We start from the raw sequence: 16874 nt of genomic DNA, 5'->3' as shown, positions 1-16874 counted from the left end.
CTTGGTGAGGAGAATTGTAGTATGAAGCTAGCTTTGAGTAAAATGTGTGAGACTCTATCTCAAAAAGAGCTAAAGAAAAAACAAAAAAGCTGCAGGCATGTCAAGTGGTCTAGCAAGTACAAGGCCTTGAGTTTCATTACCCCAGTACTACCAAACACCAAAAAACAAAAGATCTCTTAACCAGAAAGTTTAAGTTCCTAATAAAATGAAGAAAGAAAAATGTATTCTGCTTCTGTAAATTATCAGGAATAAGCATTTATTTGCTCTGTTATAAGGAAATCAGAGTTTTTCTTCATTAGGAAACAGGACAGTAGCTCTCATGATCCCTTAAGTGTTATAAAACTGCTTACTAAAGTTCTTTCCAAAGATGTTAGAAGGTAATTTTCTTGTACAATTAAAGAAACATTTGCAGCACGTGCCAGAGTTATAGGTTATACTCTAGACCTCTGTGATGATAACCAAAAGGTCTATTTGCCCCATTAAAAAAAAAAAAAAACTACTTCAGAAGGTAAAAGATTTGAAACCCCCGTTATCCCTGAGCAAGGAAGGAAAGACTCCTGTGTACTTTTACTAGGCAATAGAATCCACTGGTGAAGGAGCTACTTATCTGTGGAACATTCTTGAAGAACTGACATAAACTACAACAGGAATGAGGTGTGCAGAGAGGTTTCCTTCGACAGATGTAGTTAGCGGTCTGAGTGGTGGACCTGCCAAGATTCTAAATTTAACTATCCAGCTGCAAAGTTTTTATTTTGACTGAGAGAATATCCTGAGAAGCTGGAAGTATCAGGCCCAGGGGAATATCTGATTATTTGAAATGTCAGCAAATTGTGGCAGGAGGAAAACAAAGCATGGGGAAAAAAAGGGTAGTGGACAACATGACGGACACAGCTGAAGTTTTGCACTAGATTTTTCTCCTCATTAAGCCAGAGGGCCTCTAGCTATTATTTTGTGTTACCCTCACTCTTCTATTAACACTGCAAAATAAAATCAGTAATGTCTCTAACTTATGTTTTGTTTAAAAGAATGAGAGAAAACGTTTAGCTTCTTAGTCAAGGAGTACTATATAATCTCAATGTATCTTAATATAATTTATTTAACCCTAAAGCAATTGTGCAATAAGCAAAAAATATATATATAAAAGGAAAACAACGAAGGATAACTTTTACAGGGGCCGACAGGATCTGTGCAGCATAGCAATGAACCTTCACGTACTTGGAGTCTTGTCTGAAAAGCCATCAAAACCCAGATCACTGAAAAATCACAAATGTCACCAACAAAAGGAATGTTGACTCAAGTTGAAAAACTTCCTACGGGGCTTCCTTCTTTGAAGGATTTTCAGGATTTCAGAATTTGCTAGCACAGGTTGGCTACCTTTCAATCTATTGATGGCTCTATTCAAGAATGAGAATACCCCACTCTGATGCATTTTAAAATGTACTGGAAGGGGGAAGCAAGATAATCTACTGTTCCCTAATATATATATGGCTTAGCACCCAGAGAAAGCCTCTGTCCCCACATAGAGACTTCCGCGGAGGGTTAAGCTTCATGAAATGAGGTGTAATCTTTCATTTTCAAGACAGGCCTTTTCTTGTAAGGTCTTTTAGAGGAAGAAGTTCCACTTGGATTCTAATTCACATCCCTGTGAGCTCAGCTTCCTGAAACATTACACGTGCCGGGTTCTAGGGTATCCCTTACCAGCAGTGGGATTCACTATTTCACAGCCACCAGAATCGCACATACACTATTAACATGATGAAAAACACAGCCACGGCTGCAAGTTTGGCGTAAGTGGAACGCATGTTCAAGTACTTCGCATCCTGCCGGTACTTTTTGGAAAGGCTGGACAAATTGTTTGCCTTGGAATCCAATGCTGTCAGAAAGGAGAAAGAAGAACATTAATTAGTTCCTGGGATGGATTTTATCAAAACTATGAAGGCATCAAAACAACCAAAATGATCAGCAAGGTAACAACCTACCTTGATACTGAAATGATCCCTTTTTTTTGTGGTAGGGTTTTTTGAACTCAGGGTCTGGACACTGTTCCTGAGATTTTTCACTCAAGGCTAGCACTCTACCACTTTAAGCAACAGCTCCACTTCTGTTTTTTGAGTTACTAATTGGAGATAAGAGTCTCAAGGGACTTTTTTTTGCCTGGGATGGCTTTGAACCACTATCCTCAGATCTCAGCCTCCTGAGTAATTAGGATTACAGGAATGAGCCACCAGCACCTGGCTTAATCTATCATTTTTTTAAGGGTAAAAGTTGTTTATACAACTCAAGCACATTTAAAAATTAAGTCTACTATTAAGGCTGTATTAGAAGACCAGGCTTTGGTCTCAGATTCTTTGGCTCAGATATCAACTGCACCAACCATGCGATATTGGTCAAGTCATTGAACTTTTCTCAATTTCTGATTAAAAAAAAAGCCAGTACTGGGACTTGAACTCAGAGCTTGGGTGTTCTGTCCCTTAGATTTTTCATTCAAGGCTGGTGTTCTACCACTAGATCCACACCATACTTCCAGGTTTTGGTAGTTAATTGGAGATAAGAATCGCATGGACTTTCCTGAATTGGCTGGCTTTGAACTGTGATCCTCAGATCTCAGTCTCCTGAATAGCTAGGATTTTCAAGCCTGAGCCATTGGCACCTGGCTGATATTTTTCTAATAGCTAGTACTATTTTTATAATCTTTAGGTGAAGTCATATTGTAGCATACTTTAAAACACTAGAGCCCATTTAAGACTCAGATAAACTTCAATAGTGATTGTTACCATTTCTAAGATTCTCCATATAGTAAAGACTATTATAATGTTAAAGTGATCAGAGATTATATATCAGCTGGTTACTCAGGAGGCTGAGAACTAAGAATTGTGGTTCAAAGCCAGTCTAGGCTGGGAAGTCTGCAAGATTCTTATCTCTAATTAATCACCAAAAGGCTGGGAGGAGAGCTGTGGCTCAAGTGGAAGACTGCTAATCTCAAGCACAAAAACTCAGGGGCAGCACCCGGGTCCTGAGTTCAAGTCTTACAAATAGCAAAAAATAAAAAGAAAGAAATTATATTTTAACTTACAAAAGAAAGTAATATTGTAACTAAACTATAGCAATAGACTCTAAAATGTAAACACAAAAGCTTAGTGAATTTTAGATTCTATCATTTTCTGCAAAGACTGTCTCCTTCCTATGACATTTGTAATATAGCATCTTCTTAAAACAGCTGAGCACTTAAGAAAAACAGCCAGGAAAAAAAAAAAAAAAAAAGAAAAACAGCCAGGGGCTGGGAAGGTGGCTCAGTGGAAAAGCACTTGCCTTGCATGCATGAGGCCCTGGGTTCGATTCCTCAGTACCACATAAGCAGAAAAAAAAAAAGCTGGAAGTGGCACTGTGGCTCAAGTGATAGAGCGCTAGCCTTGAGCTGAAGAACTGAGGGACAGCACCCAGGCACAGAGTTCAGGCTCCGTGACCGGACCCAAAAAAAAAAGAGAGAGAGAGAGAGAGAAACAGCTAGACAGGCACAGCTAGGTCAGATTAAAATGTAAGGCCTATTTTAATAATGAAAACAAACGCAGTTTGACATAAATGAATATGACCCCTCAACTTTCCCCTTATTTTGTAATTTCCAACCTGTTTATCCTGCCTTAAGACAATGCCTTTGGAATATTTGAAGTTGCTTAATAGGCTGGTTTTGATTGAGAAATAAAGGATTACCTAATAATACAACTGATCACATATGAAAGTAAAACTCTGGCCAGGCACTGGTGGCTCAAGCCTGAAACCCTAGCTACTCAGGAGGCTGAGATTTGAGGATCACAGTTCAAAGCCAGCCCAGGCAGGAAAAGTCTGTGAGACTCTTATCTTCAATAAATCACCAGAAAACCAGAAGTGGAGCTGTGGCTCAAATGGTAGAGCACATGCCTTGAGCTGAAGAGCTGAGAGACAGCACCCAGGCCCAGAGTTCAAGCCCCATGACCACCACTACCACCACCGCCACCACCACCACCACCACCAACAAAAGGGTTGGAAATACCTTGTTCAATCAGCATATCAGAGCATATGAGAGTAGGCTAGATCTTAATTTTTAATTTGTGTGTGTGTGTGTGTATGTGTGTGTGTGTTCATACTGGGGCTTGAACTCCAGACCTGGGCTCTGTCTCTTAGGCTTTTTCTGCTTAAAGCTGGCACTCTACCACTTAAAGCACAGCTCTCTCACTGGCTTGTTGGTGGTTAAATCTCATGGACTTTCTTGCCTGCGATAGCTTCAAACCTAATCCTCAGATTTCAGTTTCTGAGTAGCTAGGATTACAGGCAAGAGACACCAGCACTTGGCTCTAATCTTTATTTCTGACGATATTGGAGTTTGAACTCAAGAGTCTCATGCTTGATTAGCAGATGCTCTAGTACTTGAACTGTGCCCTTATTCTTCATATACTTAAGTTTTGTTTTGTTTTGGTAGGGTTTTGTTCTTTTTGCTTGGTGTTGGCCTTAAATCCCAACCTCCTGATCTCCTAAGTAAATGAGATTATACACAGGTACCACCATGCCTAACTGGGACCAGGTCTTATTTTATAATCTTAGGATTAGAAAATTTCCAGCAGAAATACCTTGATAAAAATGACATTTTATTATTTTTTTGTCAGGGCCTGGGCGCTTAGCTTCTTTGGCTCAAAGCTAGCACTCACTGTACCACTTGAGCCACAACGCCACTTCCTGGTTTTTCTGTTTATATGGTACTGAGAAATCGAACTCATGCATGCTAGGCAAGCACTCTACCATACCACTAAGCCACATTTCCAACCCTGAAAATGACATCTTATAGAAACTAATCTGGTAGCAGTAAAGTCTCCTGAGGGAGCTATTGAAGAAACCACTATAGTACTCAACCTCTAAAAATGTTTCCATATGCAACTCACTGTAAATTCTTTTTTTTTTTTTTTACTCAAAACATCATGTATATTTCAGTAAACTTAAAATTTTTTGTCTGATAACTGCCACATATTCTTCCTATCCTGTTATTCCTGAATTTAATTTGCAAAAAGAAACAGTGGCAAAAAAGATTCCTTAGATTTGCAATAAAATATAGGTAAGGGAAAAATATGTCTACAATTAGAAAATAAAACTTGGCTCTTAGTTGAAACTATTTCTTTGCTCATACTCTAAAATGCAATTTTGTTTGGTGTAATAATTGAAAGGTTACTGCACTTTGCCATGTGTGGTCTTCCAGATTCTTTTGGAATATATATGTTGAGGTGAATTCCATGGTGGTCACATATCCTATAAATCCAATGCTGTCTGACAGACCCTTCTATTCAGCTTTCTGACATCTTATCAAGGATTAGTAGAGGGGCAAGTATTCTTGCCTGACTGGTTTCCACAATGCAGCCATTTAACACCATCTCATCCAAAATGATGTGTACTTTATCCAGATTAAACATTGTATCAAGTTCACTCACTCGGCTGAAATATTCATCTAAAACTTCCACAAAATTGTGGATGAATTCATAAACAGCCATCTCATTCTCAGTGTCATTCACTCCAACCACAATGAAGAGAGCTGCATACTGCCGGTAGATCAGCTTAAAGTCTTTATATTCAATGAAAGAGCACTGTTCACTGGCTCGTGACAGACAGCTCTTGATGACCTCTGTTTCCAGAAGGGTCCTCTTATTAATCTCTATATGTTCATAGTACTTAGAAAGTTGGGTCTGCCCTTATTTACCATTAGAAAAAATTGTATCATTTTTTTTCTTGCCAGTGTTTTTCTAAATAGAAGTGAAAAGTTATGACAGGAGATGGCTGAAATTGGAACCTGAGTCAGATATACTCTTGACACGTGCACAAGGAAGAAACAGAAAGATTGAGCAAGAGCTTCCCAGAGAAGAGGCTCTTTACAACGCTATGGAGCAGTGGATGATCCAGAGACACTGGGTGGCCCGGAGGCTGGTGGTCCTGGTGGCGCTGCCCTGGTGGCCGCTCCGCCTTCCCCACGGAGACTCTCACTGTAAATTCTTAAGACACTAATTGTCTGTGGCATGGACGAGTCTTTACTCTGTTCTAACTCAACAAAATGAAATATGCTAGGAAGAAAAATAAAAGACTAGTATGTTGGAAGCTCTGTATTGTAATCTACTTGTGAGACCCAATCCTTGGCAGTCCAGGGAGAATGTGACAGCTCCCCAGGCCTAGGCATGAAAGGTCCCTTGGTAAGACACCCTGCTTGCAGGTACCTGAGAGTGCCTCTCCCCGCTGCAGTACTTCCTCAATGTTGGCCACCATGATCCTCTGCACGTCTTGCAGCTCAGTGTTGATGGAGCCCAGGTTTCTCCGAGCACGACTGTCAATGTAGAGCTTCTTGGTTTTCTGAATGAAGGTATCTAGAATGATGAAGAGAGCATTAGCATCTTTCTTGTCTATTGGAGTTCTGAGTTGATATCTGGTTCTGCCATTGGTGTCCAAAATCAGCTCACCAATGGGATATCACAATATGGGCTTTTATTTTTTCATTTAAAAATGTAAGATGCAATCAGATAACATTTCAGGAGTAACGTCCTTTGGATACCTTAGAATTAGAGGTATCTGCTGTCAGATTCATAATAGAAGCCAGGGACAGATGGTTCATGCCTGCAATGCTAGCTATTCAGGTGGCTGAGATCTGAGGATCACAGTTTAAAGCCCAGCCTGGGTAGGAAAAGTCCATGAGACTATTATCTCCAATTAACCACCAAAAAGCTGGAAGTGGAGCTGTGGCTCAAGTGATAGAGCACTAACTTTGACATAGTGCCCAGACCTCCAGTACAAGCCCAGTATGAGCTCACGTGAGCACATGTGTGTGTGTGTGTGTGTGTGCACACACGCACATACACACACCATTACAGAAATTAAGGCCCATTCTTATAGTTCTCTCCTGAAGGCAGAAACTTTCAAACTGTATTTAGAAGACCTTCAGGATTTCATTATTTACTTCTGTATATTCTTTAAAATGTTGGCTACTATCTGTATAGCCTAGTTGTCAAAAGAGTTAATGATCATTAAAAAGCTGAAAAATGTTTGTATTCTTTAAAAATATATTTGCCAGTTATCCCATTCTTAAACTTTAAGTAATGTAAACGTGTAATAAGGAATTTCCCAAAGTATCAATATAAAACTGCAGCTTTATCCATCTTTCGCCTACAATTTCATTTCTCAAAGCTGTAAGAATGATAATAAAAATATTTTTCTTCAGTAGAGAATAGTATAAATGACATAAATATAAAATGTAAGGACCCTCCCTGATAAGTGGATGTTAAATCCAAAATGTTAGGTGATACGACAAAATTAACAGGATTTAAGAAACAAAGAACTTCCACTCATCTGGTCGAACCACTACTAAATATCCCCATGCTGCTGATTACATGTATGGTGTATATGTGTACACCGTTATATGTTATAGACCGTGACAGACAATTTGCTCCAGTAAAGTTAGAATGAGCTTGTGACTTTAAATGAGCATCATTATTCCACAATACTGTGAAATTTGGGAAATTATGTAATCACTTAATCACAATTAAAAAAAAAAAAGAACCTTAGGGAAGGTAGGGAGGGAAGGGATAGTAGAGGGAAAACAATGGAGGAGGTAACAATGCTCAATAGGAAGTGTACTCATTACCTTACTCATGTAACTGTAACCCTCTGTATAGTATCTTTACAATAAAAAATTAAAAAAAAAAATCACTCCAAAAAATTTAAAAAAAAAAGTAAGGACCTTCAATGTCTAGCTTTTATCTTGTTTTAGATACTCTAATAAAGCAGTCAATATTGCTTAGTAATCCTAGCTGTGTTTCCCACTTGTAATCCTCGCTACTCAGGAGGCTGAACTATGAGGAATGAAGTTTGGAGTCGGCCCAGGCAGAAAAGTAAGTGAAACTCTTATCTCTGATTAGTTAGCAAAATGCTGGAAGTAGAGATGTGCTTCAAGTGGTAGAGTGCCAGCCTTGACCAGGCCCTGAGTTCAAGCCCCAGTACCAGCATACACACACATACACAAAGAGAGAGAGAGAGAGAAGTGAAGGGCCAGAACTTACCAAACTCAATAAAGGAATAAGGTCTAGATACTGTGGGCACCTTCTTCCCATGCTGCTCATCAAATTCTGAGTGCAAATCTTCTAGGTAGGCAAAAGCCAGCTTCTTGGGGAAGGCAGCTTCACACAAAACCAAGTAACACACACCCTGTTCAATGATGTAGCTGAGTGACAAAAAAGCAAGACAAGAGTGGTTTGAAAGGAACAGTGCCTTGGGTCGAAGCAGACTCTCTGTACACATAAACTTTCGAAAATGTCTGGCCTAAACCCCTTGAGCCTGGCTAAATCAGAAGTTTCAGACCCCAGTCCTTGGGATCAGAAAGCAAACATTTTCCCATTAATTACAAGTATATCCCAAAAGGAGTAGGTATATTTATTACAATTGTTTATTCATGATGTAATTCTTTAACCAATATATATCAGTACCTAAGAGATTTTCTGGAAAACCAGAGTTGTGGGGTTTCCATTCACTCTTTGAGTCTGTATGAAAAATTACCACGCACATATTAAACCCTGTCCAGCTTCAAAGCAAAACAAACTCAAAATTTCTGCAGATACTTAAAAGTTGTAAATGACATATTTACTGGGTACAGAAAACAGCCATCTGTGACCACCAGTGAACCTTGAAAAACTCTGTAATCAGCTGGGAATATTCAACTACTGAACTGACTTCCAGAACTGTGAGCTCTAATATTCTTAGAAATAAATTAAGATACTTCCTAACTTTTTACTCAAACTATTTTTTTAGCTTATATTGACTATACAAAGAGGTTTCATTGTGATATTTCCAAACATGCTCATAATGTATTGCATTCAGCTTCTTTAGTATTTTCTTATTTCTTTTTTAAAAGAAATTTTAGTGGGACACACATACATACACACACACACATTCATAAGATTGATGAAGGCCAGGCATACCAGTAGTACATGCCTGTAATCCTGGCTCCTCAGGATGCTAAGATCCCTTCATCCTTCTCGTAGACACATGCCCTGTCCATATTTACTGTTTGAGGGGGCTGGACACATAGCTCAGTGGTACAGCACTTGCCCAGTATGCACTGGGGAGAAAAAAAAAATCGCCAGGTGTGGTGGTACATGCCTGTAATCCTACCATTAGGGAGTCTGAAGGAGAAGGATCGTGAGTTAGATTGTGAGTTAATATCAATTAAGGGGCTGGGAATGTGCCTTTGTGGTAGAGTGCATGTCTAGGTATGAAGACTCTGGGTTCCATCCTTAGCAATAAAAAAACAAAGCAAGAAAACAAAATCACTAGTGCTATAGTTATTTGGATACTTTTGAATTGTTTTGTAGTTTTTTCCCAAATGATAATCTTCACTCATTATTCTTTATGTGGCAAACAAAATGCTAAATAATAAACATGGATCCCCTTAAATCCTCATAAAACTCCTATAATTGTTTTCCACCTTCTAGAGTAAAAACTCATGCTTGGTTGTGCTTATGTGAAGTATTCAACATTACACTGTTAATGAATACTTACACAAGAGAACTCATCTATACATGTGTCTGGCTTCAAGACATTCCTAAAGCAAGAACCTATCTACTATTGTATGATGCACATAATCTATTGGGCATCATTGCAAGCACTCTCAATAAACAAATCAAAGTTTTAGTTTTTTACAATTAAGAACAAGAAAAGTTGCTTCTATGAAAAGACTATATTTTTGTACTTACCTTTACTTTAAAAAAAAAAAAAAAAAAAAAAGCTCGCTGGGCACCAGTGGCTCATGCCTGTAATCCTAGCTCTCAGGAGGCTGAGATGTGAGATTGTGGTTCACAGCTAGCCTAGGCAACGTAAGCCTGAGAGACTCTCATCTCCAGTTAGGCATGGAAAAGTTGGAAGCAGAGCTGTGGTTCAAGTGGTAGAGTGCCAGCTTTGAGCAACAAAGAGATAGCATCAAGGTCTTGAGTTCAAGCCCTAGTAATGGCCCTCAAATAAGTTAGTATTCAAACGTGTTCTGTGACCGTATTTCATACTTAAATGACAATGAAGAAATCAGGAATATACGCACTGAAAAGTCATGGCTCCTGCTTCCAAGGTACATCTGGTTGGGGACTGCTCATTCAACTTCCGGAAGAGTTGCTTAGCTTGACTCTGATACTGCTGAAGGTCCCGGCCAGACTGAAAGAAGATATGTTCACTTAAGAATTTGCCACCAAAAAAATAAAAGCTGTATCAGTCAGAGCTAATCTGCCCCTCCTTCCAGCCCGAAGCCCCATGCATGAACTAGGAATACACGCTCACTTTCATGGCATAATGTGAATAAGATCCTTCATTTACAGGTTAGGAAGGTTCATTTTAATGAAAGAAAAAAGGGCCTCCCATTAGAACAGAAAGACCCAAGTCCTAGTTCTCTAAAAAGATCACATTATTCACTAATAAGCAAAAGCCTATAACTCGGTTATACTTAATGCACTGTTCTTCTCACTATTAGGTCAGTAGTCTCCTCCTAAGCCAGTTTACTGGCACAGAATTGCACAGCATGTGCTGGGCCCTGGAGGAAAGTCTGAAGTGAAAGAACAATGAAAGCTGGGCACCAGTGTCTCACATCTGTAATTCTAGCTACTCAAAAGGCTGAGACCTGAGGATCGAGGTTCAAAGCCAGCTTGGACACAAAAGGCCATGAGGTTCTTACTTCCAATTAACTACCCCAAAGCCAGAAATAGCGCTGTAGTTCAAGTAGCAGACTGCTAGCCTTGAGCAAAAAGGCCAAGGGACAGCAGTGAGGCCCTGAGTTCAAGCCTCAGTACTGGCATATACATGCATGCATGTGCGTGCACATACAGAGGCACGTGAACATAATGAGCATCATGTTTACAGTGGGATCTCAAGCAGAATTTCCCACAGTATTAGCTTACAGAGCATTTAAGCAAAACTAACTGGGTACACCATGACTAAAAACTACATGAACACTATGTTTGCAGCTAGGCAAAAATAAGCAGGGTGGAGACAAAGACTGGCAAGTAATATTCTTCATTGTATAAATCAATTTGGTTCTCTACTCTGGCTAGGGAGCCTTACGTGAAAATGAATAAAACATTCAAATCATATACATAATATTTCCCTGAACAATTTATAGATTGTGTGTGTGTGTGTTGACCCTGAAGCTTGAACTCAGATCCCAGGCATGGTCCTTTAGCTTTTTGCTCAGTTAGTACTCTACCATTTGAGCCACAGTTCCACCTCTAGCTTTTTGCTGGTTAATTGGAGATAAAGTCTCAGACCTACCTGCATGGGCTGGCTTTGAATTGTGATCTTTAGATCTCAGCCTCCTGAATTGCTAGGATTACAGGCATGAGCCACCAGCACCTGGATTGTTTATAGAGTGCTTGCCTAGCATGCATGAAGCCCTGGGTTTGATTCCTCAGTACCACATAAGTGGGAAAGGTCAGAAGTGGTTCTGTGGCTCAAGTAGTAGTGTGCTAGCCTTGAGCAAAAGGAGCTCAGGGACAGTACTCAGGCCCTGAGTTCAGTCCTCAGGACTGACCAAAAAATAAAAATAAAAAAATCACTCAATGCTTCTAGTGTGAAGTGAACATTACTGTATTCTCTTCTCTTTAACTCTGTGCAGAGGTGTTAGACCTAACCATGTAGATAGCAAGGATCCCCCAAAGCAAACAATCTGTGGTACAGTTAAATTGCCTTCCTCTCCCGATCATTTAAGGTTGATTACTGTAATCGCTCAAAGAGGAAAATGGTTGGTTCTTGGGCTTGCTGGCTTTTGACCAGTCGAGCTCAGCAGGGATTTGTGCATGGTAAGAGCTTAGCTAAACATTCTTAGAAAGGCAAAAGATGATATTTGATAAAAATTAGTTGTTCCACAGTGCTGGGTGATGGCAAGACAAAGTATTGTGGTTGTGTGGGTGATTCCAACTTTGTTCCCCTTACAACACAGGCAAATCCTAAATATACTATTTATTAGTCAACCTTGGGTTTGTTTCACAACTTATCCAGTTATTCTTATCCACTTTATTAGATTCTTATAGATATCACTATATAGAATGATGTGTCCTCAGTGAAGTAGAAAGTGGAGTCAGGCATTAAGTGTTTGGGCAGATTAGCTGACTGGGAACTTTTTGCAACTAATGGTAAAAGCAAACTGCCTATCTGTGAAGCAGTGGTGATGAATCTAGATCAGTTACAATTCCTCAAACATTTCTGTCTTTCTTTTATGGTTCTGGGTATTGGACCTGGAGTGTTGCACCTGCTAGGCGAGCACTTTGCTGCTGAATTACACCCCAGCCCTCCTTGAGAATGTCTTATAAATTAGTTAGTATTAAATAGCAAGATATCACCTAGATGGTGAGTCCATTACTAAAATTTGTGTGTGTATATGTATGTGTGTGTGTGCATGCACACATGTGTAAGCCAGTCCTGGGATTTGAACTCAGGGCCTGGGTGCTGTCCCTGACTTTCTTTTGCTCCAGGATAGCACTCTACCATTTGATCCACACCCCCACTTCCAGCTTTTAGGTAGTTAATTGACAGGTCTCATGGACTTACCTGCCTGGGCTAGCTTGGATCTGCAATCCTCAGATCTCAGCCTCTCTAGTAGTTAGGATTAAGGTGTGAGCCAGTGTTGGCTGGTTCTAAAATAACTGAAGTACATCTGGAGCAGGAGCTCTAGAGCCATACAATCTGACTGCAAACCCTCACTCCTTCCCTTGTCACCCTGACTGAGTCCTTGGGCAATTTGACCTCTCAATTGTTGGTAAATAAAATTCTAATCACCTCATAAGGCAACTGTGAAGACTCAATGTGTTAAATTACTTAAAGCGATTAGAGCAGTGTCCGGCAAAAAGCGAGTGGGCCTTGTATTTTCTTTAGATAGTAGTGTTTGAACTCAGGACTGCATTTGTGGGGCTGGTACTCTACATTTAAGCCATGCTTCCGGCCCTCATTTGCCTTTTTCTACTTCCATCTTGCCTTTCTTAGAGTTTACACACCGAGTTGCATGTAACATCCTATTTGTAAATATGCAATAAACAAGAATGAATGAATGATTGTTTATATTATAGAATCCATGAAAATATTGCGTTCTCTAATATGGTTGATATAAGGAATGAAATACATTTAACAGCTTAGTACAGTGCCTGGTATGTAGTAAGCACTCTATAAATGTTCTAGGCACCATTATAAGGGCAGAAATAAGTCTAAGATTCATGGTTTTTTGTTTTGTTTATTCAAAGTTTAGGGCTGGACTCCAGGATGGCTCATGCCTGTAATCCTAGCTACACAGGACAATGAGAATTGGTGGTAGAACACCAGCCTTGAACGAGAAGCTAAAGGACAGAGTTCAAGCCCCGATACCAGTACAAACGTACACACACACACACACACACACACACAATTTAGGGAAGACTTTGAAAGTATTTTTTGTGTAGTTTCTTTCCTTGTCAATGAATTGAAGCAACTAATTTTGAAAGAATACCAAATCAATACCAAACTTAAATTTTAAAAAATCAACTAATTTTCCAATAAAGTACCAAGGGAGAGAACAGGAGGTCTAGTAATATTAACATTTCCAAATTTACTTTGTATCCTTTGCCCCTGTTAGAACTCAATGCTATTGTTGGAAAACTGACCAGATTCTGTCCCTCTCTACCCTACTGCCACCCCACATGGGAAAAATATTTCTCAAACTATGTGTCCTTCAAGGAAATGTTCCCATGCTATCTCCTTTGTTCAAACTATAGTTCTTGAGCTCACCTGAATAATTCACACTTCTTCAGCAGTGGGTCAAGAAAATTCTTGTCTTTCTCTTTTCTTATGCTACTACTAGAGCTTGGACTTAGGGCCTAGGTGTTGACCCTTAGCTTTTTTGCTCAAGACTTTTTTGCTCTACCACTTGAGCCACAGCTCTACTTCTAAGCTTTTTAGTGGTTAATTGGACATGAGAGTCTTGTAGACTTTTTCTGCTCAGGTTGGGTTTGTATTGAGATGGATCTCAGCTTTCAGACTATTCTGAAAGATTATAGGCATGAGCCACCATATTGCCCAGCAAGAAAATTCTCAACAAATTTAAAAGTACTTTCACACTTAAAAACTGACAGTGTTGCTGGGGGCTGGTGACTCATGTGAGTAATCCCAGCTACTCAGGAGGCTGATACCTGAGCATCTGGTTCCAAGCCAGCCTAGGCAGAAAAGTCCATGAGACTCTTATCTCCAATGAAACTACTCAGAGAAAAGCCAGGAGTGGTGCTGTGATTCAAGTGGTAGAGCACTAGCCTTAAGCAAAAAAGAGCTCAGGGACAGTGCCCAGGACTTGAGTTCAAGCCCCACAATTGGAAAAAAGAATTACAAAGAAAATTCTCAGTGTTTTCTTTTTTTTTTTTCTTCAGTGTTTTATTTTCCACAGTGTATCTCAACAAACAGTCTCGGTTAAGTGGAATAAATAAAATATATTTCACTTGCCATAACTTATGACTTTCTTATCTCTTATCACTACTCTCCTAAAAGTGAATGCAAGTATTTTCTGTCAAACTTAAAAAAGCATAAAGCAATCTAGAGAAGCCCCTTTACTAGTAGCACCTAATATCAAGCTTAGATGTCATTTCTGGGAAATCTTTCTGGATTTCCCCCAATCAACTTAAGTATCTTTGTGTTCAAACACTAAAGTCTTCCTCTGCTATACCGGTCCTATTACATCACAATTACTAGTCATGTGACTTTTCCACTTCACTGAAGCTCCAAGAAGGTAGACACTGTGTCCTCAAATCCCCTGCTCTAATGACATGCATACCATCCTGGATGTACTCAGTAGGATTTTCTCCCACAAATAGCATCAAGTAGATGTCCAAAATAGAAATGTGCAAAATGTATTTTTTTCTAGAGCTTGTCTTTTTTAAGCCATGACCTTTTTTTTATGTAGGCTGCAAAATTAAGTCAAATAAAATTGATCATGTCTTAAAATTTTACATATTGCTAGGAGGAAGCAAGTGGAAGGGAGCAAACGGAGAGAGGAAGACACAAGTCATTATATTCAGTGGACACGTAAAAATGGAAGTATGTAATTCCGAAGGTATGGATGGGATTGGGAAAGATGAGGGAGAACAAGGAAAGGCTGACACTGATGAAGATGCGTGTAATAATGTAATAACCAGACTTGTTGAACTAGAACTTCTCTGTACAATTACTTTGGGGGCAAGAAAAAGTCCATAAATCCCATTCTTACCCTTCCTTCTTCTGGGACCTCTTAAGCTTGTTCTAGAAACTTGTCTCATACCAGACAATTTCCTGTGACTCTAAGGCACAAAGCAGCTTCCTACTTTATAGATATATGGATTGCAGATGATGTTTTAACCAGTTCAACATAATTTTTCTTAGTACTTATTGGCATAAAACTGCAGTTGTAAGAGCTGTGGAGAACACAAAGATGACTGGGCAGATTGTCCACCTAGGTAGGAACTAATTCTGATTACTGAAGGACCAAGAGTAAGGCATAAGGAACTGCAGCGCTTTGGTTGCACATAATGAAGTAGGTGGAAGTTGGAGATCAGCTGGAAGAAGATAGTGTACTGAACTTTGATAACTGATTACAAGTAAGTAGCCATATTATCTCATCCGCTTTCAAAAGATGTCAGCTAGGTAGGTCAAGGTTCTAGTGCAACACAAAAATGAGGTGAAGGACTTAGGGGTTGATCCGCTCCTTCTCCCCCCAACCTCCCCCCTCCCCCCGAATTTGACAGGAAGAAAAAAAAAACACTCGAAGTTCTGAACTTTAAGAAAGTACCTTTAAAAAGTCAGGAAACCCTGGTGGATAACAATTATTATAACAATGATAACAATCCCTTCTCGAGTGTTGTCCTCACCCAGGTAGTTTCTCACCACAAAGGATTGGGGTACTTGGGGAGGGGGGTGGCACAGGTCCCCACGTGATAGGGGCCCTTGAGGGGAGTGTGGCGAGGATTCCCCAAATGACAGATATACTTGGGGGATGTGGCAAGGGTTCCCACATGACAAGGATTCTCGGGACGTTGTGTGGGCATCCCACTGTAGCAGTACTCGGGTGGAGGTGTGGCACGGGCCCCCACATAATGGGAGTATTTCGGGAGGTGGGTAGTGTCCCCCATGATAGGTATAGTTGGGGGACGTGGCACGGGAGCCACACGTGATAGGCGTCCTGGGGACGTGGTGCGGGACCCCACAATAGGGGTACTTGGGGTGGGAGGAGTCCCCCCTCCACATAGGATAGGGGTACGTGCGGACCCTCACATGACATGGGTACCGAGGGTATGTGGGCGGACCCCCACATTGTAGGGGGACTCAGGGAGTGGGGTGGCGCGGGTCCCCCACGTCCGAGCAGGACCCCGGAACTGAGGCCCGCGGGGACGGCGCAGCGCGCGCGGCGCTCACCTGCTCGTCCTCCTGCATGGAGGCGGCCAGCGGGAGCCCGTCCGCCACCCGCGCGATCATGGTCAGCAGCACCATCTTCACGGGCTACAGGGACGCAGCAGTGGCCCAGCGGCCGCGGCGTCGTCTTCGCGTCCTCGGCCGCCACCAGAAGCTCGGCCCCACCTCCGCGCCGCACTCCAGCCCCGGTCTCCACTTCCCGCTGAGGTGGCCGGAAGCTGCTTACCGAACGTCCCACTACCGGTCCGCCGCCTCCCGCTGCCATCCGGGAACCGCAACCACCCGGACCTTAGTTCCGCGGCCCTCCTGGCGACGCCAAGTTTCAAGGCCCCGCCTATCGCGCCTGGCCCCGCCCACATGGGGCGGGCAACCAAAGAATTTCTACACTGATCCCTTTAAGTTTGGGGAGAAGGTTGGAAAGGAGAGTGAGAGTTAGTGGATTCTTTAAA

General features: G+C 41.0%; 1 protein-coding gene and 1 pseudogene across 1 annotated transcript; both read right to left on the bottom strand.

Annotated features, from left to right (window-relative positions):
* Positions 1-1072: 1072 nt before the first annotated feature.
* Sec22b (SEC22 homolog B, vesicle trafficking protein) lies at positions 1073-16643 on the bottom strand. Its single transcript, XM_042682099.1, has 5 exons — positions 16429-16643; positions 10085-10194; positions 8058-8218; positions 6225-6371; positions 1073-1873 (listed from the first exon to the last, which is right to left on the bottom strand). Exons 1-5 carry the CDS (start codon positions 16501-16503, stop codon positions 1719-1721), a joined length of 648 nt encoding a protein of 215 aa, XP_042538033.1. The 5' UTR covers positions 16504-16643; the 3' UTR covers positions 1073-1718.
* On the bottom strand, positions 5242-5800 carry LOC122109614 (annotated as a pseudogene).
* Positions 16644-16874: the final 231 nt, after the last annotated feature.

This window comes from Dipodomys spectabilis, unplaced genomic scaffold (assembly GCF_019054845.1).
Source record: "Dipodomys spectabilis isolate Male_0828 unplaced genomic scaffold, ASM1905484v1 ptg000002l, whole genome shotgun sequence".
NCBI classification, from domain to species: Eukaryota; Metazoa; Chordata; class Mammalia; order Rodentia; family Heteromyidae; genus Dipodomys; species Dipodomys spectabilis.
Note: the sequence above shows the minus strand (reverse complement) of the source record. Positions and strands in the feature narration are given on the sequence as shown.